The sequence below is a fragment of the Taurulus bubalis genome (genome assembly GCF_910589615.1).
Source record: "Taurulus bubalis genome assembly, chromosome: 4".
In the NCBI taxonomy this organism is placed as follows: domain Eukaryota; kingdom Metazoa; phylum Chordata; class Actinopteri; order Perciformes; family Cottidae; genus Taurulus; species Taurulus bubalis.
In genome coordinates this window covers 18,322,582-18,348,934 of record NC_136592.1, presented here as the reverse complement: position 1 = coordinate 18,348,934, position 26,353 = coordinate 18,322,582, and the positions used below count along the sequence as shown (strand labels likewise).

Sequence of the window (26,353 nt, the reverse complement as noted above, 5' to 3'; positions counted from 1 at the left end):
TTTGCAACATTCTTAAGAAATTAAGACAACTGAGAATGTTTCAGAATTTTTCTGCCGTTTCTCAACAGTAACTAAAACGTTTCCAGTACTTAGTGGAAACTCCACCTCCTGCTTCACGTAAAATCAAACTGAAACCGTAAATCAGATTTGGGCCCCGAGTCTGGTGACCATGTCTACAGGAATCACATCTAGGCTCAACCTCGGTTCTGGCCTCATAGACGTTGGTCCGGTGCCTCGCAGCACAATGCAGAGACCTGTCCAGTCACGGGAAGCTTTTCAACCAGCTGCAGTCTTAGCTGACCTTTATAACTGCGCTCACTCTGCCTAAAGTCATGTGAATGTTTAAGACAAGGCAAACATCAGGTACAAGGAACCAAATGGCAAATAAACAAAGAAACAAAGTGATGAAACAGAGAATGAAAAAGTAGCAGACAGCACATCAAGCATGAACAGCTGTCTTTGTCTGTTTCGGTAACACAGTAAATCAAAGAAATAATTTACAGATAAAGATGTGAATGTGAGAGATGGAGAGAAATATTTGACCTTAAAAAACACTTGCGGTGGCAACTTCTTCCTTGAATAAACTCCAAAATAGATTGTGTGATTTTTTTTTTATAAGCCATTTCTGTTGTATCGTACTGTACAGTAGTCATCCTTGACTAACAGTACAGATCATCATAGCAGTTAAGATAAACTCATGTTGAAGCCCAGGAAAGACTAGTGTTGCAAAGATGCACAACAGGCATCAGGTGATGAACTCTAGCGAACAGGTACATGCACTGTAAATGGTATCAGTAACCCTTTCAGGTAAAAAACTAAAACAAGAAGTGGCACAATGCTGTTTGGGGAGACTGAAATCTTTCCAATAGGAAGTGTTCTCATTGGTACTTTGTGTCAGCCACAACTGAGCAGTCCTGCTTGTGCAATAATAAAAATCTGCTCACCTCTAGCAGAAACAGAGTGAGGACAAACAGTAAAACCTTGTTTATTGCAGTTTCAAACTTCTAAACAGATGGCTCATCTAACAGGCACAACGAAGAAGCAAAAACATGTTGATGGGAACCACTTCTAACAGAGTGAACTCTGAGAGCTGGTTGCTGATGCATGCAGCTAGAAGGAGCTTTTCAGAACACATGTGCATGCACATTTCATACAGTTTGACTACAGCCAAGAAACCGTTTCCTTTTTTGCATATCTGTTCACAGACTGGAATAAGCAAGGTTTTACTCTTGTCAACAAGTGGGACCTTGTCAAAATGGTAGCCACATATTAGCGCTGGTGTTTCCTTCTATTGCCGTGCAAGAGCAGGCAGGTGTATGTTGAAAGTATATTATAAATGTTACAATGATCCTTTTACAAAACCCTGTTACCTCTAGGGAACATGCTGCAACATTAACTCCTGTTTGGGTGTGATTAGACATTAACCTTCCTACAAGGAGCAGTTAGAGAGCAGCGAGAGTAAGTAAAGAAAAAACTCTTTTAATCACTCATCTGGTATTCCTGAAACACAAAAACATCCATTTGAAATTTGGTTCCATTTTTTTGATAAAAGTAAACAAAAAAGAGCTTTTTGTGAAGAGATTTTTTTCATTTTTTCTGTGTATTGTTTCTTTAGAGACATAATGGTGTAGAAGTGAAGATGCTGTGGCAGCCAGTGCTACAGCCGGACGACAAACAGTAAATCCTGAGGGGTGGCTTCAAGACACTTCCTGGCCGGCCAAACCAAATCGATGTCAGGCCCCATCCAAAGCAGAGAAGCTCTTCCCTGGAACCCATCCCCCTCCCCAACACACAATCTGTAGAAAAACAGTGTAGAAATCAAAGCAGAAATTGCAGCATTCTTCTCTCCGCTTTGCCTGCATTTTCTCTGTTGACCCTGTGAACAAATGAGAGTAAAAAGAGGAACAGCTCAAGGATGAGAGTCCATTTCCTCCCTTCACGTCCCTCCACACCCAAACCTCACCGAAACCACAACCTGAAGCCTCCATCTGCCGTTACAGACTCTCGCTCTCGGCCCGAGCTCGAGCTCTGTGTGGTGACACAAAAAGAGAGAGCGAGTACCGCAGAGGAGAAACAACACCAACGTCCCATTCTTTCAAGAACGAAAAAAACTCCTACGAATCTTCCGTGAAAGAGTTAACAGCAAGAAATAAAAAATATTAATAATAAAATAAAATAATTACAAAGTAAAAAGAGTTCTACCTCACCAGCATTAAAGAAAGTAAAAGAACAAAATTAGCCTCCGACACTGAGGTATGTATTTTGGATGGAAAGCCTCTTCATCGTTTATATCCTCATTATGACCATCACTGTCACCATCCATCCACCAAATACAGTCAGTTTCCTGTTAACTACGTTGTGGTCTACAAGCCTCTCCCCCAGTAGGTGTGGCTCTTGGTTATCTTGGGAGGGGTGAGGGTGGGGGAGAGGTGTATAGACGTGACTGGCTGCACCTCTGAGGAGGAGGAGGAGGAGCGAGAGGGATCCATTTATACATCAAGTTGGTCTTTCTCCTCATGTCTGTTTCCATCTCTTTATCCGTGTTTCAGAGTTTGTTGGTGTCTCTATCCATTATCCAGCTCTTCCAGGGTTGGTAGCGCCCCCTATGATTGTAAATTGAGGGTGAACTTCCACTGTTGGTTGAGGCTCGGGCTGCAGACCTCCACAGTGAGTCCGCCCATCCTGGCGCTGCGGCTGTCCAGACAGAGGTTACTGCCCACGTGACGAAGCTTCGAGTTGGACTCAATCTGCTCCCATTTCTGCTGATACACAAACAACAAAGTCATGACATGTGCAGGTGAGAGTAAAGCTCTGGTAAACAGTCCAAGCAAAGTGCGAATTTTTACCTGTCTGCTGTCGTTCTCTCGACAGCCTTGTAGTTTTATGAGGGAGCCAGCCGTTCGGTCCACAACAGTCAGACACAAGTCCATGTGTTTGACAGACTTATCCTTGGTCAGGGCCCACTCCTTTACAAACATGAATAAAAACATTAGTATAAACCTTCTGCATGCAAACATTCTGGCCAATTAATAATATCTGATATTATATTAAGCTCTGCACATTAAGAGTAAGAAGATCAATTCAGAAAGAAAAATTGATAGCTGAATAATGCATCACAGCTGTAATTTCTTTCTAGTTTTCGAAACAACAAAGTCGACAAACTTTTTTGCAACCACATTTTAAGTCAACTTTCTTACTTTGACAACCAGCAAAGACTGAGAGTAGCAGCATTAGCATGGACTTGAACCATCAAATATTAATCAAACAAAGGATGTTTTCATCAGATTGGCTGATGCAGTACGCCTTAGATGAAATGTGAGACCAGCTCTTTACATGAACACATAAACACCGTTGCTCTATAAATGTTTGTACTGCACTAATTACTAATTTAACAAACTGCAGTAGATAGAGGTTGGTTGATTTCATGTCGGTATCTGTGTTATATCGTACTCTACAGCATAACTGAAACCCAGAGGAAGAATTATTAGCGAGCATCAAGACATGCCTCCTCAAATATTGCCTAAAGAGCTGCATTGTCATTTACATGTCTAATTAAAAGGAGCATTTATTAATTTCAAGCTAGATTTGAGGCAGTAAAATTAGGTTTTAAAAATGAAAAAAAAACTACCCATGTGGCAAGTTTTGCAATATTGCAAATGATGGGGGTAAACCTGTTAACGTTATGAGACTCCAGTTTTACCAGTAAGATGCACCTGTCATTCTATTTTAGAAAGGACCATTTAAAAAACTGCAGACACAAATACACTGCTACGAGCCTATGCATGGCACGCACACATATTGTAAATCCTCCACATTCAATGTCTTCCCAGACATTTGCACTTCCTCCACAAACAACGTTAAAATATTTCCAAGTTGACGCTTCAGTGAGAAAGTTTGCTGCTTAACTTACAGGCAGACTACATGTATTAACTGTACATATATTCACTTTTTACTTGCTGCAGAATAAGGATAATTCTTGACTTTATGTCTGAGCTGACCTTTGTTTGACAACATGTTTTCTCTTTATAGCAACTACAGTCTTGCTCATAAAACTCAACTTGTGTGCACCACTAGACCTTTAATAGTTGAATCCTATGACACACTCCCATGTGCCATCACCACTAGTGCCACCACTTACCCACCAAGGTGTCTTGAGAGCAAACTATTTTACAAGCTGACCTGTATGTGTCGTCGAAGTAACGCTACCTGGTTTCCTCCGGCGTTGTGGCATTCGTAGACACCAACCACACCGTCGGCAAAGTGACCTAGGGTGTCCAGACAGTTCCCTCCCTGCTGCAGCGCTCCAAATGCTATGTCCTGGTGGTCTGGAACTCTGAACACACACAAACAAACACTGTGTTGTTAAAAGGTTTACTCTATCATGGGTGAATCAAATCCTTAAAGGCTTTATTATATATTAGTTAATAGTGGAAGGTAACACCAAAGAGGATAGAAGTATGGTGAATTAAATAGAGAGAACAATGTTTTTGTACCATTTTCTTCTGACAAATAGGAGAATATAACCCAATCACTTCTGAAATTATTAAAATGAAGATATTTTACATTCATACATTATTAATCTCATTCATATAAATGACAAATTGCAAACCAGATCAAATGTAATAATGTGCCAGAGGCATAATTGCTAGTACGGGTTAGTCATTAGTGTCACAGTCATTCCTGAGTCTTATTAAAGCATGACACATTAGATCAGAGCACAGAGGAGATCACAGTCACACTGATACTCCTGGCAGAGCCGTGGTCTCTTTCAAACCAAGCCCTCGTATTACTGAAACTCAGGTGGGAGGTATTCTTAAGTGCCATTTAAGTATCATTTCATAATATCATATGTCACACCATTATATGCTCAAATTTTCTTACCGCAGTTCAGGGTAGACATTCTCCAGGTACCATTTGAATGGCTTGCATCCTAATCTCTTCTTCATCTCCATACGACTCTGGATGCTGAGAGAGAGAGAAAAGAAGGAGGGAGAGAGAGACAGACACACTCAAAGCGTAGTCCAACAATGGTTAAGTTACAGCCTCTCTGTTAGGGCTAATCGTGGAGGCCGAGGGGAAAATAACTGGTCACAAGGTCACATAATGAGCATTTTTATCTTAGTCCAGCTGCACTGCATGGATGTGAGGACTTATTGTTGTGTGGCCTATTCTGAGAAAAATGGAAAAGGGTGAAAAGCCACACAGCAGCAGTCAGCTGGTATACAGAAAATGTGAAATAAAGTAGAAACACAAAAACAATCATGATCCAAGAATACAACAAGGGTCCTGCCTGGCATGATTAAACCCTCTATAACTAGCCTGTTTATTATGGATCCTGGCTCCTCTTTACCAGTGCGTTGCATGTCCATCATTTTATTTTGCTGTCACAATCCAACACCAATCCGACAGCACGTCAAATAATACGGCAGTCTTTTGACTTTTGCCCTCTTTTAAGCTACATTAACTGCCTTGTGTCACTTTAATGAAAGGAGTAACTGATTTATTTCACAGCTGACATGCTGCTAATTGGCAATCCAATTAATATGCTCATTCACATGGTTGGTTTTGTAGTTTTATGATCCAGCTACATTACGCTGTCCGACTCCTGTAGGGCTCATACTTGGTACTTACTTTCCGTAGGGAACATTTCTCGCTGAGGGGACGGCAGCATAGTAGAAGTTTTTAAACTCATCCATCCACACCTCTGCTGCTCTCCTCGTGTTCCTGAGAGACAGGTGGGAAAAGAAATATGAGGGGAGGGTGACGCACAGGAAGAAAATGGGGAGAGGTGTGATGGAAGACAGACAAAAAGAGACATGAAGCCGAGAGTATGTGAGAAGATAGAAGCAGCAGGGGAGAGATAGAAGAAGGTAATGAGACCGAGATCTAAGAACAGGGGTAGACAGGCAGATTTAAGAGAATGGTACATGGCGGACTGAGTCAAAGTTGCTTGGGAGCTGTGGAGGGCTGCTGTCGTTTTGGTCTTAGTCGTCTAAGATTAGCAATTTTTTTATGCATTTTCCATGCTGAATTACTTAATTTCAAGAAACTAAGTTAGTTGACTAAATATTTATTTGGTCGAGAACAGCGCTTGAGCTGTGCCCAGACATGTTATTTTTGTGCCTTTTTTGATGATGTAACTCTTGCTTCTAAAAACAAAAAGCAATCCAATGTTTTCAGCTGGAATCAGAATAAATCACAATTTGATATTCTTTCTATAACAAGGCTTTTCAAAGTCTGACAGTGGGCTCAGATAAAGTTGAGACAGCGCTGGATTACTTTGATACTGAAGAAAACCTAAAAATCCCGATTTTCAGGCAAGTTCTGGAGATATAAGGGAGCATACAGATATAACAATATGTGTATCATGTCTGTGTGTTCATGTTTGACTGGCACGTTTTTTTGTCAAAATTTTATCAAACTGTTAGAACACATATCAACACTTGTAGCTGCACATGGGCTCTGTCTTATGAAATGCAGTAATTTTTCCAGAGTTACTATTATTTTCCTCTGAAGTAGGAATATTTCATAATGTTGGAGCGTAATTAATAGCCGTAGCCAGCAGAGTAGGAGCAAATATTCAGAATAAAATCGATAAGCAGTAAAACAGCGTGACCAAGGCCATTACGATTCCTTAAGTTACATTTCCGTCGCCGTGAAACTTCTCGCTACGTTGGAACGAGCTGACGGTTTATGGGACGGAAGAGAGCTGAAGGGAGTTGAATCCAATTCTATATAGAATTCTAGTGAATTATCATCATGTAGATGATATAAACACTGAACAGAATAAAAAAATACTCTGAATTATTTACTCTGAGAAGAAGAAAGAAGAAATGATCATTTATTAATCCCCTTGGGGAAACCCTTCTCTGCATTTAACCCATCCTTAATTAAGGAGCAGTATGCTGCCCTGTGAGGCACCCGCGTAAGAAACTAGGGGTTAAGTGTCTGGCTCAAGGACACTTCGACATGCGAACTATGGGGAAGTGTCCTTGAGCAAAGCACTGAACCCCCAGAGGAAAGAGTAGATTTTACTCAATTCAGATTGGGACCAAATGTTATATTTTTTTTAATAATCTTTTTTTAAATTTGAGTAAAATTTAGTTTGACAAATTTACTGTGTAGGATCACCGAGTTGGCATTACTGGGTATAAAACAGAAGTCCATGTTCCACATTTGGGAGGATATTCACTTGGCATGGTGAACAGCAAAGTTATCAAGCTAACTTCATTTGAGTTGATTCATTAATTGATTGATTGGCAGTACAATTAAAATCAGCACCTATTTGGGTAATTGCTTTAGTTTTTGCACAAAAAAAAAAAATCAAACATTCCCATATTTCAGCTTCACAGTCGTTTTGATTTGAGACTTTTTAGTTTTTAGTGATAATAAACGGAAGACCTTTGGGTTTTTACAAAACAAGCAAAGACGTCATCTTAAGCTTTGGTAAATTGTGATTGACATTTTCGGACAGTTTTTAGACCAAACGATTAATCAAGAAAGTAATTGTCAGATTAAATCGATGATGAAAATTATTGTTAGTTCCAGCTCTTATCATTATTAACAGTCCATCATGAGACAGCTGATAACATCTGATAAGGTTGTGAGCGCAAAGACTGACAGAAGGTGTTATGATTCATCATTCGTCATAAATATAGACAAGGAAAGGGCATGGCACTGTGGTGACACACGTTTAAGGGACGCTGCCTGCATTCTTTTTTTTTGTTGTGGAACAAGATAAATTACTGACAATAGTGTAATCAATAGAAAATGTTAATTCTTACAAACAAGCCAACACTGAAACTGTTTTGTTGCTCGCACAGGATGGAATGATTCATCAACACAGTGACCGTCTGAGACAGTTAATGTCTCAGTTTCAAACATTGAGGAGTAGTTTTGCCTGAATGAATATCCAGACATTTCCAACATTCATTTCCTGAACTAAAAGACCCTAAAACCATCTACACTCAAATTTCTGATGGTGGGGCCGTCACCCCGACGATATCTACTATTTTCAGCATGGACCTAGCTTCACCTCATGCAGAACTCTTTGTATTTAATCCTGACCCATCTGCTCCCCAGCAACATGCTGGAGGCAATGCACTCCTAGGGAATTTGTATGACTTATATAAGAGGGGATTTTATTCACATTGAATATGTCCAATATACACAATATTTGGGAATTGCTGCTCTTAGAACAATTCTAAAGCCAAGCAGGCCAAGCAGGCCAAACAGGCGCTGTCTCGTAGCTCCACAGGGTCACCGCCAGTGGGTTTTGGGGGCTTTATTCAGGACTGAAGGGCAAGACAATGAACTGAAGCAGCCTCAAAGCACCGATGAAGCTGTTCTGCATGGTGAGTCTCCAATGTTGAGGCTGATACAAGAACACCACTGCACCCATCAATTAATAAATTATATTTAAATTAAATTTGGAAAGGGCTATGCAACTACTTTTAAGACCTCAGAAGTGTGGGCATCTTAGCTGAAATGGCAGAGCCACATCGACAGCCAGCTTGATGTAATAAGCTCTGAGACTGTTTGATCTAATGTTGAAGTTTATATCCATTGGAGTCGTCTCTTTTTGGTTTCATCCAGCTCAGGGTCCATGCACAATTCATTAGAATTACCTCAGTTTATTAGTACTACTAATATGCCAGTGCGCTTTACTTGTTTAAAGAGTTGTTGTTACTTTACTGTTGATTTCCAGCCACCAGGAAACATTCAGTCATTTTCATCTGCGGCTGGCATCACAAATGTCACTTAGCATTTTAGAGTGACCACTTCAGACAACAACTTAATATCCAGATGTGCTAATTCCAAAGATACTGCACCATGTTGGTTTATGACATTCTTCATTTCTTGTTTGCGCCAGAGTGCTACGTGGAAGCAGAGGAACCACAGGCTAGGGTTTGTAGAGCTCCTTTTCCAGGGGCGGTTACTTGTGGTTGGAGACCGTTTCAAAGCAGAGATCCATATCTTTCCATGGATCGAGTTTCCCATTACTAATGTTCACTGATTATGTTGTCACATTTACCAAAGCTCTAAAAGGGCAGCACATGCAACAATGGATCTTCTATAATTAAAAAAGCATTCCTTCTCAATCTGAAGGCAATTTTCCCTGTGATTACTTTTTTTTATTGCTTTTTAATTGTTGGTAGTTGGTTTCAATTATCCAACACTGGTCTAATTCTCAAAGTTGTAGTAAAACGCAATAATCTGTTTAACAACAGTACATAACATAATTGACTAAGACAGAAATAATTTCCACATAAAGAGAAGTCTGCAGAGTTTTGTATCGGGGGGGGGGGGGGGGGGGGGGCAATCAACCCAAAAATAACATAATTACAATATTTCCCAAAAAAACAAATAATTATTGGTAAAGCTGCTCAATAAATCAACACATTGAAATCAGCTATAATGTTAGATTAGATGCCATCTGGTATTTTGGTTATTGTCATATTATGGTGCAGCTTAAATGCTGAGAAAAGGTTGGAAAGATAAAGTGGAATAATGTCTTCCTGATCACAGAATTAATTGACATAGCCGGATGGCCGTGCGTATACGTTAGTGCATGTGCCTCATTGACTAGCTCATGGTCGCCCGCACTGCTCTCATACGGAAGCTACAAGTCGCTTACAGCTGATAACGCTGTCCGGACCGACTGCACGCTCTGGTTCCCCCTTAGCTAAACACTGTTGCCGATGTTTGTACCGTTTGTGCTGTTAGCGCCGTAATTTTTTTGCGAGCGTGTGTGCGTGTGTGCGTGTGTGCGTGTGTGTGTGTGTGTTACCTTGCAAACACAGTCCCGCTGCCCCCGGGGAAGGTGTATGGATGCTGCTTTCTGAAGACGTGGCCAACTCTGCTACAGGGGATGATCTCCAGACTGCCACCACACTGCCACACGCGAAATGAGATTTCTGAAACACACACACACAGCCGGCATAATACATTTGTTCCAACAAACTGTTTCTATAAAAACATCATAGTGGATTATTATAAGCAGTATGTAGACGCCTTGTGGGGTTAACTCAGGACGTCTGTACCTCATTTTTGTTTTTGTCTGCTGATAGTCAGCTTCCCTCTCCAACATTGTTTTCATTTGAATAAGTGTTGTTTAAATGAGCACATAAGTAAATTAGTATCTGAATTGTCAATCCAGCTCTGAATCATTGTGCCGTCTCGAGAGAAGCATGAATCATTCTGTTTATTCTTGACTATTTCCCAGTTGAATTCAGACAAAAGCAACAGGGAGACACAGCTGTTATTTTCTCATTGTGTTGTTCGCAATTTATCTCTATTGTGTGCACTATAGTTATTACCACATTAAAACTGTAATTTTCTAAAGATCAACTCTAGTCTAGAAATTTGGTTGTTGTATCTGGGCAAAAAAGTCTTTCAAAAGATTTTCTTGGCACACAAACCCAAAATAAATCATGAGTTGATCACAGCATGAGACCCATCACAATACATCTGTTATTTTTCAAGCCAAAAGAAAAAAGTTACCAATATGTGCCTGTTGAAAACTTAAAGGAACAGTTTGACATTTTGGGAAATACGCTTATTTGCTTTCTTGTTGAGTGAGGTGAAAAGATCGATGCCAGGCGTATTTGTATGTTAAACACAAAGCTACAAGCCACTCATCTTAGCTAAGCATTAAGACTGGAAACAGAGGGAAGCGCTAAACGACTCTGTCCGAAAGTAAGACACTCCACCTACCAGCCCACACTCAAGAAATAGTCAGAAAGACAAGCCCCTGCTAAAACACACATTTTTGTTTTTGGTGGGATTATGTGAATGCGATGCTTCGTGTTAAAAAGTGGGCGCACATTTTATTACTGTTGTACAAAGACAGGCTAGCTGTTCCCCTGGTTTCCAGTCTTTGTGCTAAGCTAACTGGCTGCAGCGTCATATTAAAGTACAGACATGAGACCTCTGGTGTCAATGTTCTCATCTAACTCTCAGGCAAGTTCAAAACGGCATTTCCCAAAATGTTGACTATTTCTTTAATGCCTCTGGTAAAACTCCTGTCACATCCATCACGTATAGAAGCAGATAGTTGGGACTTCAGAGACAGTTGGAGTGCAACACATTACAACAGAGAAGTGTAATAGTAAAGATTTGTATTTTATTTTCTTTACCTGCCACGTAGGGCTGGGCGGTATAGCCAAAAATTCATATCACGGTATTTTGTAAGATTCTGGCGGTTTCACTGTATATCATGGTATTTTTTTCCAAATAAACACATTCATTTTTTGACGCCGAAAAGGACCGCCACCGCCATCATTATTTACCACTCGCTGGCAACTGGCCAGCAGCTGTTTTGATTGGTACATAGGGAGCTAAACATGGTGGGATTTAGGACCCAGGGGAATCCCTTGATACTAGCGGCCATAACGACTATAGTCATTCTTCGGCAGGCAGCAACATTTAATGTTTACAGTCACAGATACGTGTACAGCGGTCTGAGCTGCTTATGTCTCACGGATAGAAGTTGACTCATGGTGAAATGACAAGAAGAAGAAGCTGTGAACATTAAATGTTGTTGCCTGCCAAACAGCAGCGACCGGTATGATGGTATATGAAAAATTCATACCCTACAGAAAACTGAAACCGGTATAACTGCTTTACCACACATCCCTACTGCCACGTTACTTTCCACTCTTAAATCACACTCAGTTTTATATTTTATTTCACTCACCTCTATATTTACTATTCCTCTGCATCTATTACTGTGTCATATTTTCATCTTCTAACCACCATCATCTGTCTACTGTTATTCTACTGACTTCATGCTCCATTGTGACTGAATTTGCATTTAGACTTTAGCTGCACTCACCAAGGTTCTCTCCTCCCCATACGTCCATCATCATGTCATACTTCCCCAGCAGCTCAAAGTAATCCTTATCCATGACAAATAGACCCCCTGCTATCATTGGAGTCCTGCAGGGGCAGAGAGGGAATGTGAATGGAGCGAGGAAAAGAGCGAGATCAGTAGGAGTAGTGGAAACTGGCAAACAAAAGTGTGTCGGTCGTGTATGATCACTCGAGTGGATGTGTGAGTGTGAATGACTTACTTAATGGGAGCTATGGGGTTGCTTTGTCGGGCTCGTCTCTGATCCAGAGTCATGTAGTCCCATTTAAACACCAAATTCCAGTCAAAACCTACCGACATTAACACACAACACATATGCGCACGCACACGCACACACACCAAATTGGGATTAGGTGGCAGTTGCCTGATGTCACTTGTGTTCATGTTTCAGCACAGAGAGTACAGCTCCTAAACCTGACCATGTATAAAGTTGTAATACTAGAATGCAAAGGACAGGAACAAAAAGTAATTGCCTCAATACAAATCCAGTTCACTCAGTATGCAGTGTGGAAGACACAGTTTATGTGCAGTAAGCGGTAAAACTAAAATATGCTGGGTGTGTACTTAGCAGACGTGTTTGTCTTGTCTGTGATAAAAGGTCACAACAGCCTCAAGTGAAAACTGTTAATGAAGTAGAACAACAGGTATTAATGCTTCCAGTGCCAAACCACACAAAACACTGTGTGTACTGTACCTCCTTTCAGGTCGGCCGAGGCTCCAACATACTGGAAGTTGTCCATGTTGATGACATCAATGATCGGAGACACTACTCGGGTCTTGTCCTGAGAAAGAAGGACGGAGACCAAAATAATCAATTTATCCTGAACAAACTGTTGATAACAGGAAATGAGACCGAATAATAAATATGTACTAAAGTCAAAGTTTTGTGTAGAGCACACCACCGATGACTCACATGTTTACGTTATCTCTGTGTTTATGAAGCAGAACTGAAAGTAAAGAGTCTTTTCTACAATAAATTACTCCCACAGCGTCACATCTTACAGCAGTTTAGAGAAAGGATTGCTCAAGTGACCAGAATGACAACGACAGAAACGGGCCTCAGAGGTACAGAGTTAGTTTATTTATTTTGGGTTGAAACCTTTTGATATGACACATGAGGTTTCACCCACACAGACTGCCTTTTTCCTTCTTTCTTTTTGAATTGAGTGATTCATTATTTAGAGGTGCAACTAAAGCGAAGAAAAGCAAAGTCAATTAATTTGACAGCAAAATGTTTTAGATTTGGCTTGCGGCGTTACCTAGGGAACGGCAAAACACCGCATTTGGGAGGATCAGATGCACAATCAGACTATGTTGAGTAATTTGAGATAAATATTAAATAACAACCTCCATTTTACACAGTGTCCCACTTCAGACTGAGATTACATTTAATAAAGAGGTTCCCTCTCAAGTCATTACTGAATGAATTATCAACAAACTTAATCTTTTATGGAGTTTATGTTTATTCTGTCGGAGGAAATTCATTTTACAGCTCGCTGTTTTTAAATCAAATGAACCTGGTGGAAAACTGTTTTTCTATAAAACTGTACTAACACTGGGACTAAATCCTGACTGACATCTTCACGTATCACTCTGAGCTCTGACTGATGATTACTTTCTCTTTGCTAAAATAAATCAAATAAAGCTCAACATCAGCAAGTTATGATCTTCTGAATCACAGGACATTTCAACCACATAAGATCAGAAAAATAAAATGTGAACTTTTGAAGCTGTGAAAATATGCTTTTTATACTGAAGGGGTCCAAACATTCCTGTGTTATTGAAATCATGCGCTCCTTTTTTAACAAGAGACTGACTGACTAACAGCTCCAGGAGAGCTGCTTTGTAGTTGACCCTGACCTCTATGTGAAAGCGTGAAGAAAAAAGCTAATTCCCCTAAAAATATGAATGGCCAACATTGCGAAGCAATTTTGAGCCCTGTGATACAGTACATCTTTAAAACACTGCAAAAGACTTAAGAAATTGCATCTTGAAACAATTCCTTTTTTTGTCCAACTACATGACGTCACAACCTTTTAAAGTTACAATGGTACCAAGACACTACTGCCATGTATTATATCCTCACTGTCCTCGTTAAGCAAAACTAAATAAAACTAAACTAAAAGTGTTTAGACAAAGAAGGAGGTCAAATCAGAGTGATGTCACCAAATGGCGAGCTGCTGTAGAGGGTCTGTGTTTATAGACTTATAGTATCACACACTTTGACACTTAAAGACTAGTGTGGCCCAATCCCCTTGTTTTTGTGTCAAAGTGACAAATGGGAATGTAAAAAAAAAGAAAGAAAACACAGACAAGGAAAAATCGGGTCCAGGTCCAAGTTACCCTTTAACATCACAACGTTAAAGATCCTTTCCTTGTTGATCTCGTTGGACTTGTCCATCCTTTACTTTCTTTGTATGTAAAAAGGTGTGTCTTTATGTGTGTGTGCGTGCGAACCTCTGCCACTCTCTCCAGTAGCGGCTCCAGCCAGTGGTCGTTACATTCACAGTGAGAGTCCAAGAAGGTGAGGACGGGTGCCGTGGCGGCATCTGCACCACGAACCCTTGAACGCATCAGTCCTGAGGGAAACATCCAAATTATACATTTAGAATGATTTCACCCCAAACCATTAACATGGGTGAGTAATTGCATTCATAAAACAGCGCTAAGATGTTTTTTTTAATGATGTAAAACGTTCTTCTTTTAGCTACCTTCTCTGCGGTCGTTTTTCAACACACGCACTTTTTCAATCTTCCCCAGCAGCGATCCATCCTCGGCTGAAACACACAATCTGTAATTACTCACTGAATCTATTAGGTTTGTTTCGTTGTACAATTTTTTGTGTGTGAATTACCCACAATTATCACTGTAGTCGTCAACCAGAATGATCTCTTTGACCAAGTGAGAAGGACTTTTCTTCAGGACACTAAACCGAGAGGAAGAGACAATTTATAGGAAGATAAAACATGTAAAAAATGTCCAAAATCTAAATGGGAAATGTTTTCTTAAGTGGCCAGCACACACACCATTCACCTACCTGACCACAGTCCGCAGCAGAGCAGAGCGAGCTTCATTGTGGAAGGTGATGACAACGCTGGAAGCCGGCAGGTCTGACTTCCATTGTTTATGTCTGCAACTGCGCACACAAGAAACCATCACAATTAGGAATAAAAAGACAAAAAAAATACAGAAAAGCAAAAATGCCTAAATGTGTACAAATGCACAAACACTCCTACGCACAGCTGAATGTGTGAGCAAAGCTGCGAGCTGGAACTGCTCCCTAAACAGATTCTGAATACATGAACACAATAAATGGGATCACACACACACACAGTGTGTTTTGAGGACCGCAGGGCAAAAAAATCCCATGAGATCGTGTACTTGCGTATGTTTGTGTGTTGAACAGAGACAAATCCTGCCCCGATTTAAAAGTGAGGAACATGGATGATAGAACACTACATGACACAAGGATCCAAGGGGAGGATGAATACATCCTGTAGTAATGCCCTGTACACACTATACATATATCACATGAGCAGATGTGTGTCTGTGTGTGTGTATATGTGTTTATAGAAAGAATCCACAATCCTGTTTTAGGAAATTAACCTTCACCTATAATTTAAAAAACTTGGTGCCAGCAGAGAGTTTGGGCTTAGATGCTTTAACACAGAGGTGGGCAAACTACAGCCCGCGGGCCGGATCCGGCCCGCCGAGTATTATAATTATTATAACATTAAAAAAAAAAAAAAAAGTTGTTGTAAAGACCGCTGTAGCGCTTCTCCGTTCCAGTTTCCCAAAGCACGATGACCACAACAGACCAGCGTTGATGTTTCTTCATGATTATTTATTGCACAGCGCTCTTTTAGGCTTTTCGTGTGTGTGTTCTTCTGCAGCAGAAAGACTGCTGTAATGCCTTCTGCTGCGCACACGGCTCTGCTGCAGAAGGACACACACACGAAAAGCCTAAAAGAGCGCTGTGCAATAAATAAGCATGAAGAAACATCAACGCTGGTCTGTTGTGGTCATCGTGCTTTGGGAAAATCAAGTCGGGAACAGAGAGGCGTTACAGCAGTTTGTACGCGCCGTGCGGACCGCTGCCTGCCGTGTTCTGCTGAACTAGAGCGACACACAACACTTGCTGTGCTGCGCTGGTCCATTCCACCCCCTCCCCCACTGATCCCACAGACAAGGGTGACACTTTTTTATTTTTTTTATTACCGTAATATACCGCAAACCACTGAAAAGCTCCACTTCTTAGCGGTCAGAATCCTTTTTAATTATGTGGTAAAGCGTTAACTTTAGAAGAATTACGGTAATATGAATCACTTTCTGTCACCGGAGACAGGGTTTGTACTACAACAGTTTTAGAGTTGTAAAATGAACTGACAGCTGCATGCAGAGTATTTTTCCTCAGTATAACTAACATAACTAACCACATTCCACCCTGCGCGCCCATGTCATGTGACATATAGGGTTCTGTCTGTCAGCCTCCTGCCATCCTCCTGCAGTGATCCCTTCTGTCACAATGAGTGGACCCAAGAAAAGAAAAGTCGACAGTGAGTGCAGAGTCTTTAATGAGTGGACTGCTAAGTATTTTTTCACCGAAGTACGATCAGAGGCAGTATGTCTTATTTGCCAAGAAACCATTGCAGTATTCAAAGAATACAATATTAGCCACCACTTTTCCGCCAAGCATGCTAACTATGCTAGCCAACAGTCAACGACAGAACGGGCGGCTACTGCTAAGAGGTTGGCAGCCAATTTAAAGAGTAAGCAAAATATTTTTCTCCCCCAAACTGCTGTACAAGAATCAAGCACCAAGGCAAGTTTTTTGCTAGCATTCAAATTAGCAAAAGCCAGCAAGCCTTTCTCTGAAGGAGAGTTTTTGAAAGAATGTATGGTAGAAACAGCAGGTCTCTTATGTCCAGAGAGCAAAAACAAATTTGAAAAATTGAGTTTATCACGCAGAACAGTGACTCGGCGTTTAGAACAAATTGATGAAGATTTAACCAGCGAGTTGAACAAAAAAGCTGAGTCATTTACGTTATATTCTCACACCGCCCCCTGCCGGCCTCGCCGTCGTCCAGTGTAGAGCCACGGGTCTCACACCGCCCAGCACCCCCTGTGGCGGACCACAGGCTCCCCACCTTCCCTTTGCTCCAATAATCTGTTTTACCAGATACTCATACTCTCATGTGGTCTGCATTTGGGTCCGCAACATTGTCCTCCCGTCTCCATACTCTCCACACTCTCCATCCATCTGATACTGGCCCGGCCCGTCTGTCAATTTTTTTATTCGATGTGGCCCCTGAGCCAAAAAGTTTGCCCACCCCTGCTTTAACACATACCAGTATGTGCCATTTAAAGAATACACTACATATTGAGTGTAGAGTACACAAATGGTCTGTGTGCCTTTCGTCACTGCACCACGTCTGTCAGAGCAGCACTGGTTTTAAAACCCTGAAAACGGTCAATTTGAAGCTTCATCAATCTTGAATTGACACAATCCTCCTAAACATATCTGATGCTGGTATGTGTTTTATAGATGGATAATTAAACCTATACATTATTTTGATCTCAAGTTTAAAGCACTAATGAAGCAGCCTTGGCCTGAAAGAAAAACAAAAGGCAGTTTTTTTCTGGAAAACCTTCACAAAATCAGTGCTGCTGAATGCTGTGCAGATGACTCATCACTCCCAGATCAATAAGAGACACGTCCCTGCTCTTTTAGCTGGCTAATGGCTCGAGCTGTCTAAGTTAGGTCAATATATCAGAGAGGCCAGACCACAGCCTTTACATAAATAGTCACACAGATGCTGCAAGAACCAAAGACTGAATACGATAACATACTGTTGGCAGCACTTTCCCTTCTTTGTGTGTAAAGTTGATCGACAGCTGACCTTTCAAATCACCAGACCTCATATAAAGCGACCTGCTCCGCTTCATTTATGGTTTTCATTCACAAATATGTTCACAGAGAGTTGCATTAGCTTGTCTTTATCTTAGTGAATTTTGGTATTGTATCTATACTCCTAAATCATTCATATTAAAAAGGCATAAAGATTTTGGGTCAAAATTTGTGTTTTTCTGTGGTTCAATGTCACAAGAGTTGATGGAAATGAATGCTGTGAAATATTATAGCGAAAAAATTCCTTTACACTCATTTTTATTTTACTTTGATTTTGGACAACTAGTCAACACATCTGTAAAAGCAAGTTCAGCATCACTTCAAAACAGCAATGAAATGTTTTTTAATTCTGTTGAAACACTGAAGAGATCAGCATGTACATGTGTTAAAAAACTTTAGCAATATAATTGCTGAAAGCACTTTGATAAATATCTTTGAGATGAAACACAACATTTCTGGATATTGTCTCTTAGAAGCAGGTTGAAAAAAAGCCCATTCCAGCAGGGACGCATTCCTCTTAGAACAGCTTCCGTATATTTTGGAGCGCCCCGGTTAGAGTCAACCAGTTCACCCACAGACTCACACTCAGTCACTTTCCATGACATTCCCCATTTAGAAAAAAAACAGGTTTGGGGTCAGACTTAAAATTAGACAACACCACCTCTTTTGTACTCATAGTCTGGTCAATGAATCATTTGAAATTAATCTTTCTTAAAGCAACACTCTGCTGCATTCACAACATTATGTTTTCCCGGAATGTACTTTGATAAAGCTAAAATATGTCAAAGAAAACCACAAAGAGTGACAAGAAACAAAAAAAGTATGGTTCTGCAGATTTCAGAGAGCTTTAAGGCTAAACTATATTAAAGTCAATAGCATCATGGATTAAAATATCCAGTTCATCCATTTAACAAACAGACCAATCTACAGTCATTAGGAGACTTTTTTTTGTTATTTATGGAGCAGACAGTGAACAGTGCATGTCTGTCTGCTGCTACTTCCCCGTTATTATCCGAGAGACGACAATAGAGGGAGTTTCCAAGAGATCTTATCCAGTCTAGAACCAACTAGCTCAATAGACAAACAGCAACGGATGGTAAGTACACAGACGAATCCCTGCAATTTCACATGCAACAATAAAAGTTGGGGAGAGAATGACGCAGACAGTCAGTGTAATGACAGAGGTACATACTGGTCATGTCTCGTATCGGGCACCGCTCTGTCCATACGGAGTTTGTCGCTCTCCACCTGGTTGAACTTGTTCCTGGCGTACGGATCCTGACCCGGTCGGACCACTGTGGCTCCAACATATAGATCCTGGTCAAAATCCTGCCAGCGCACCTTACCTGGACATACACACACACAAAAACACAAAACACACAAAAACACACACACACACACACACACACACACACACATTGAGCACACAGCCAATAAACGTCCATAGGAGTGGAATGGACACACTATTTCAGTGTTGCCTTGTTTGTTTCATTCATTCTCATAACAGAGATGGAAAGGTTCAGAAATTCCACATATATCTCAACTTAAGTCCAGACTCCATGATCACCATGTGGTATTTGGAAAAAGCAAACAGACCATTTGGTAAACAAAAACACATTATTGTACCATGTTTTTTACCTTAAAGTTGACAGGTTCCAGGATTGATTTGTACATATTTGTATCCTTTATTGTCAAATACGTAGATAATGAGCATACTTGTTGAAAAATAAACATAAAAAATTATTTCACATTTAACTCTCAGATAAACATATGGTACGTCCGAGTTTTAAAAAGAAAACACATTTTTAGTGTGATAGTCTGGTGAAATACATAATAAACATAGCATTTCCAAAAATAAAAAGCTGCCACCAAATATGAAGTTTAAACCTTCACAAAAGGCTGGAAAAATGTGTCTCAAGAATGAATGGGATTATACATCAGTGAAAGTATAAAATGTAGGCAGCAGCCTGGCTGATGCAAGAATCCTTCACGACTGACAGAAAGGAAACCTGGCTGCTTCAAGCGGCTGCTTGACAAGGCGGCAACATGGCAATGAGGAAAGCTGACATGAGATTTATTCTGCATATATGAGGAACTGTGCAGAAGAGAATTCAGGAGGACAAGACCAGACTACTTTAGTAAAGCTAGAAAACACAAAACAACATTTGCTATATACTGCACTGAGTTAAAAAAAAAGAAATCCTACTCAATTTAGCCATTTACTGCAGCCTAAAATATACATTTGGAAAGCATGTGGTGTGTACACATACACACCACTCTGTCTGTCTGTCTGTCCAGATTATGGAGATCATTGCGCACTAAACAGAGGAAGTTGTCATGTTAAATTTCACACTTTATCATTGACTACCGAGACAGACACACAAAAATAATAATGCAACTAATTAGCCGGGTGCAGCTGCTATGCTAATGACTTGTGTTAAGCATATGGCTGTGTGAGATTACACTACCTCTCAGTGTGGATGAGTGTGTGTATGACAGGCAGAGACAGACAGACAGACCCAGAGAAACAGAGCCTTACGAGGAGGAGAGTGTGTGTCTGTCCTGACAGCATGTGAATGTGTCTGGCATGCTAATTAGCTGAAGCTTGCAATGATCTGCCGGCGACTGTACAAGGGCACGGCGTCTCTGAGACACTGCTGTACGTGTCAGAGTGTGTGATGCCCTTGCTGATATCCATGTTTAGTGGCAGCAAGCAATTAATGTAGTGAAATTAGTGTTTAAATGTATGAGTGTTTAGCTCAGACTTTGAATGTCTTTACGTTATACTGTCCCTTTCAATCCTCCTTTTCTTTGGTTTTGCTGAACCCCTCAACGCAGATTACTGGCCCCGTCTCTCACTGGGATTACTCATTCAGCGGTCATTTTTTCAATACTCTTTAGCTGGGTCACCCAGACCCAGCTGGTGGTTTGTTGCAATGGTTTGTACTGGTCAAAGGCGTGGTTTGTTGGTCTGAACAGTTTGCACTCTGCCCCTCGTCAGCGAGCCGTTTCCACCCACAGCTGCTGACTGCTTGTTTTTGTTTGTTGCAACGCTTTCTGGAAATCCCTTGACGCTGTCATGTTTCCAACCGATGGTAACTTGCAGGCTCACCCTCGATCTGTACTGAACCATGAACCCTCAACCCAACATCTCAGAGAACACCAATGCTCGATGTGCACACACACACACACACACACACACACACACACACACACACACACACCTTGTTTGATTCACTCACTGAAAATGATCCAAATAAAACCTTTAAGCGCAATTTAACACGCCGCAAACACAGAATCATTGATGGATGTGGTGAGAAGTGTGCTTCTTCGCACCTGTAGCTACACCAAACAGTGATGTCACAGATTACTGAAGTACACTTCTACATCCCTGCAGCAAGGTCAAACCATTAGAGGTCAACAAAAAGGTGCAGTTACTCTTTAAAGTGTTTCTAAAACACAGGTGCTGAAGTTATTAGGAAATCAATAAATTTGTCAATTGACAGAAAATTAATCAGCAAGTATTTTGATATTCAATTAATCTTTTAATATTTAATTCCCTGCTTCAAGTTTCCATCTTATTTTTTCAGATTTCTATAATTGTAAACTCAGTATCTTTGGTCGTACAAAACAAGCAATTTGAAGATGTGAAATTATCTAAAATAAATACAAATATTGTTGTAAGAAGGTTTACTTTGTGCATTGCCATGTTTTAAATGTTTTTAAATGAAGATTTGAGAAATTGTTTTGTATCAAGTGCCACAGAATCAGAAACATGCAAATATTCTGGTGACTGTTGGAATTATAAAAAGCCTTGATGCACTTCCTGAGCTTTCACTCCTTCCTGCCACTATTTTCTTTCATGACTCTTTACTCAATTTTTTGTACCCTTCTCCCTCCCATTCTTCTTCTTCTCCCTCTTCTTGTTGCACGTGGTAACGAGTGTCGGAGGTGATGTTGTGATACACTGCGGTTGTGTAATCGTGTAAAGTCACCCTGAAGTTGAAATGTCCCCACTTCAAAATTCAAATGAATCCATTTCCAGCACTGGATCAGATAAGAGTGTGTGTTCAGCTTTCACAGGTCACGGGCTTGTTCATGTGTTCATGCTCTTATAACACTATGGCACTGTGTTACCACATTTCAAAGAGGAAATGATTTTGGTTGTAGGAACATGATGTGGAAGGCTTTCTGGATACATCACTGTGGTGTTCAGTGTCAGCCATGCACATGATTTACAGCTGGGATGTATTCGTCCTTTTCCTCGAGTATAATCTCAACCAGAAACAATGAGGTACCCTGACCCTGAGTTCTGGTCAAATATCCTGACTTAAAATATGAAAAAAATTGGATTAGCTCCTTCCCTTCAAATACTCAAACAAATATCCTAAGAACCAGTATTTTATCCATTTGCGACATTAACGTCATCACGTAGTCAAGGCAGAGTGTAGTGTTAGATGAGACGGTTTGGTTTCTTGTATCTGTGTCATGTGGGTTTCACCACGGCCCGGCTCATTAGAAGACTAGCAGCAGGTCCTGAGTCTAACGACTCCAATGACCGATGCTTTTGTTCCATTGTCACAGAATTATTGAACCCAATTTTAGCCAAATATCTTCCAAATACTCCAACACTGAAATTGCGTTTTTCAAACACACAAATCAGAATCAGAAGAAGAAAAAAAAAGCAACAGACTCGGCAACATACTCTCTAGCAAGTTCTCGCAACACAAGTTGGCAAACTCTCGAGATGACTATTTTTTGTAATGCCGTTAGCTGTGTAAATATCTATGGTAATTTTTTTTTAATGAAAAAATAAATACATCATGCAGATATAACCCAATCCGCTTTTATCCATCCACACGATCTTCACACCACTTCCAAGCGAGGTGTCACCACTTAGGAGACAGGAAGTGTATACCATGTCCAATTATGCTAAGCTTGTAATGCGTCATCTTTGTTATAGAGCATATTTTGTCGTAGTGCATGATGGGTAGTGAAGCTTCCTACCTGGCGGCAGAGTCTCCAGGCCGTGAGTCTTGTCGTCAGACATGTGAGCTTTGCTCCTAATGGACGAGTCACTGGAGCCCCAATCATCCTGAAATAAATCAGAGCAAACACATCATCACACAAACAGAAAAGCAATGATATGCACAGTTTAATCTGAAAGCAAACAAACAGGAGAGCAGCTGAGACACATCTTATTTTTAAAAGATGTAAACCAGAGCATTTGGGCTGTAGAATGTTCAGTATTATGAACATTATTTACACTGTAAAACACCATACAGGAACTAATCTTTTTTTCATTTACGTCATGTAAATATACAAGTTTTACATGATTTTAACTCTTCTGACCATTCCATTTCTTAGTTTGAAGAGCACTAACATGATGGAAGCGTTCTCTTTCAGATGAGTCGTTTCTTTTCAGAATAATAAAAAACACTTTAGACCAGAGTCTGTTCAGCTAAATCCACACAGGTTTAGGGCTGCACAGTTAATCGAATTGTACCCGCATCACAATTTCAGCTTCCCACATTTAATTTAATGTGATTGACTGCAATATTGACATTTAAATTGCTTGCTCCACTTATAGAAAACTGCATATCAAATCGAGCGCTTCCTGAACTAACGACCAGCCACTCTTTTCTTGAGTGTTGTGGCTGTAGTCCTGAGTAGAAGAGTAATATACTGCATTACTCGTTTTGCCAATCTGCTCTCTGTTGTAGACGGAAGAAACATAAATGCACTGAATTCAGGAGGAGAAAAACCTTATTTTAATTCTTATTTTGATGCAAATATTTGGGCATTGGCAGAAACATAGCTCAACATGAAAGTGAACGCATTTACTCTGTTTATTTATAGGTGAAAGTACAATACAAATGTCATGATCTCAACATTGATAAAGTAATTCTATCGTCCCAAGAACAAATCAAAGTGTCTAGCAAAGCACCGAATTAATAAATAAATTCATAAAGTCTTAATCCCATTCAATCATAGATTCACTGATCCACAGCCAGATCAGACTGCATACATGTTTGCAGTAACTTGGAAGTCTGGAAGCAGACCAAGTCGTCCATTCTTTCATTCACTCATTTTTATTGGTTCCTTTCATTTGCTCATGTCCTTTCATCAGGTCTTCATTCATCCACTCCACCAGTCCTTTGAGAGAGCACAGTTCAGGCCCTCTCCATTTACACAAATAGACAGATGACCGTGTTCCCAATGAAACCCGTTGGATCGATACACTGGGAGGCAGAGTAATTAGTGCCATTCATTCTCTGTCCAGTCTGCTGCCCTTGACTTGAAAACTATTGTCTAACTCCATTTACTCTTTTGTTCCCTTTCACCTTCACCCTCTCCAAAATGCTTTATTGATAACGCTGTCTGTCAATGACAGGGTCAGGTTAGAGACCACCACAAACACTATTCAACACTTCATTTCTACACCTCAGAGAAGCGATTAAGGGAACACAATTAGTTTTTGCTGTTTTTATGCCTGTTAAGCCTTTGCATTTCTAGTCGCAAAGAAACTGCTGTTGTTTTTACTGTGACTCTCACATCATGTCACTCTGTGCCCGCCTTTCCATTCATCTACTGTGGACAGTGAGTCAAGCTGCTTTAAAAATATACGCATTTTTCAGTGGCAGAAATAATATTAGATTGTCCAACACCTACAACTACTGTAAGAGACCCTACATAAATTCAATTTCTATATGTGTTCATGACAACTGAGTGAACAGTCACATGGTAATGTTCATTGTAGGATGAAAACTAAAGCTGGCAGTATCCTCTACTATACAGTTGGACAGGCTGAGGGAAAAACAAGACACGTTTTCAAGTCAAATAAAGCTCAGAATTGGCTGTGGACTTTTGCCTCTTGGGCTATTTTGTCTTTTTATGATCAACTCTTTAAAAGGCAAGGCAAGTTTATTTGTATAGCACATTTCAACAACAAGGCGATTCAAAGTGCTTCACATAAAACCATTAAAAGCATCAAAACATAATGCAGATTTAAAAACAGTTAAGAAAACATTAAAACAGTCAAAAAGCAAAATAAAAGTTGAAAAACCAAAATAAAAAAATAAAATGTTTCAAAGCTCTGCATTTGGAGATGGTTATAAAATCTCCAACCCAATCTTAAAGTGTTTTCACTGCTTCAGAGCATCACTAAACATCACATTTGCATGTTCATCTTCTACAGTGGTGTGATTGTCAAATTTTGCAGGTGCAAGTATAACACCACAGTAACATGATTGTGAGACTCTTACAGTCAGTTGAAGCGTATGTTGATGTCTATCAGATCAGGTTGATCACATTTGTCATGTCCCGTTTCCTCTGATCCTAATCAAGCTTCTTAGCATGTCCGGCCTCAGACTCTACAGTTCAGCCATCATTAAGTCGGTTATTTACACCTCTGCTTTTCCTGCTGTGGCATTAGAAATGTCTATAAGCCATAACAGCAATCCTGCAGCTGGCACACTTACTGTAATTAATGTTATTAGTAACACCTGTGTTCGACAAGTCAGAATGTCCTCTATTGAAGAAGCATATCAGCTACATGGGAGAACTGCATCATTTTAATTCAGCATTAAAGTCTAAACGTATAGTTAATCCATAATATTATCACATTCTGTCCAAATTAACCTAAGTTTACTTTGAACGTACCAGCTCTGTGTGACTCCAACCTGCTGACAGGCCAAAAAGAGGCATTTGATCGGTACAATAGTTTGAGCAGCTGCTCTCAATTTACAATAAATTTATGAGAAGACCATTTAAATGACAGACAGCTGGCTGAACGAGCGGCCAACAGCCTGTTGAATATCTACTACATTATTTTGAGTCTCAACACTCAGCTGTAAAGTGATGCCTTGCACACCACTTTCTCTTCCGTTTCTTTTTTTCGTTACTGCACAGATTTAAAAAAAATCATATTAATATGTAAAAAATGTTAATTTCATATGGGAATTACAAATCTGTTTCAAGTCCCACGCCTTTCGAATGCTTGTATCCTCGACATGCTCATGAAGAGCTGGGAACCGGTCGACATGTCATTTTCCCTACTGTGCTTGTAAATGCCAAATATTTATTTTATGACTGCTGTTCTAGGTTCCACTTGTTGTCCTTTTAACTACAGAAATTCATCATATAGCTTTTTTTTAATGACCAGACAGGGGAGAAAAAACAGGTGACGAAAGACTCAAGAAACTGGAGCTCATTTTGTGCATTTAAAAAAAAGTAATACGACAGAAAGTACATCTGCATCCATGCTGCTTACTTCCCATACACCCTTCCTGTGATTTATGGTATTGCAGTCCATCACAGATCGTACCGAGAAAGAAAGCATTAGCGGAAGATGACAACAATGCATTGCCGTAAGGACTCGTAGGCATGATTAATCAACCAATGGTTGCTACTATAAATATGACTTATCGCTGATTGAAACATAATATAAAAAGGGTAGAGAGCCGATATAGGAGAGATATTTTTTTAACTCGCATTATATGAATGAATGGCTTTGAAAACCTCTTAGTGATAATGGGCCAGCCGGTATCTGCCTCTCCTCCAAACAAACATGA

General features: G+C 40.2%; 1 protein-coding gene across 1 annotated transcript in view; it reads right to left on the bottom strand.

The window, feature by feature from the left end:
* Positions 1-975: 975 nt before the first annotated feature.
* The window catches only part of galnt2 (UDP-N-acetyl-alpha-D-galactosamine:polypeptide N-acetylgalactosaminyltransferase 2), a gene marked incomplete at its 5' end in the record, with an annotated part of 47,729 nt that continues 22,351 nt past the window's right edge, over positions 976-26,353 (bottom strand). The window contains 15 exons of the mRNA XM_079216379.1: positions 976-2,759; positions 2,847-2,966; positions 4,207-4,333; positions 4,882-4,965; positions 5,632-5,724; positions 9,791-9,917; positions 11,837-11,940; positions 12,075-12,162; positions 12,567-12,654; positions 14,330-14,451; positions 14,584-14,649; positions 14,731-14,798; positions 14,910-15,008; positions 18,973-19,126; positions 22,788-22,875. Of these exons, the coding sequence (XP_079072505.1) occupies positions 2,604-2,759; positions 2,847-2,966; positions 4,207-4,333; positions 4,882-4,965; positions 5,632-5,724; positions 9,791-9,917; positions 11,837-11,940; positions 12,075-12,162; positions 12,567-12,654; positions 14,330-14,451; positions 14,584-14,649; positions 14,731-14,798; positions 14,910-15,008; positions 18,973-19,126; positions 22,788-22,875 (1,584 nt within the window). The 3' untranslated portion in view covers positions 976-2,603. The remainder of the gene's footprint in view (positions 2,760-2,846; positions 2,967-4,206; positions 4,334-4,881; positions 4,966-5,631; positions 5,725-9,790; positions 9,918-11,836; positions 11,941-12,074; positions 12,163-12,566; positions 12,655-14,329; positions 14,452-14,583; positions 14,650-14,730; positions 14,799-14,909; positions 15,009-18,972; positions 19,127-22,787; positions 22,876-26,353) is intronic.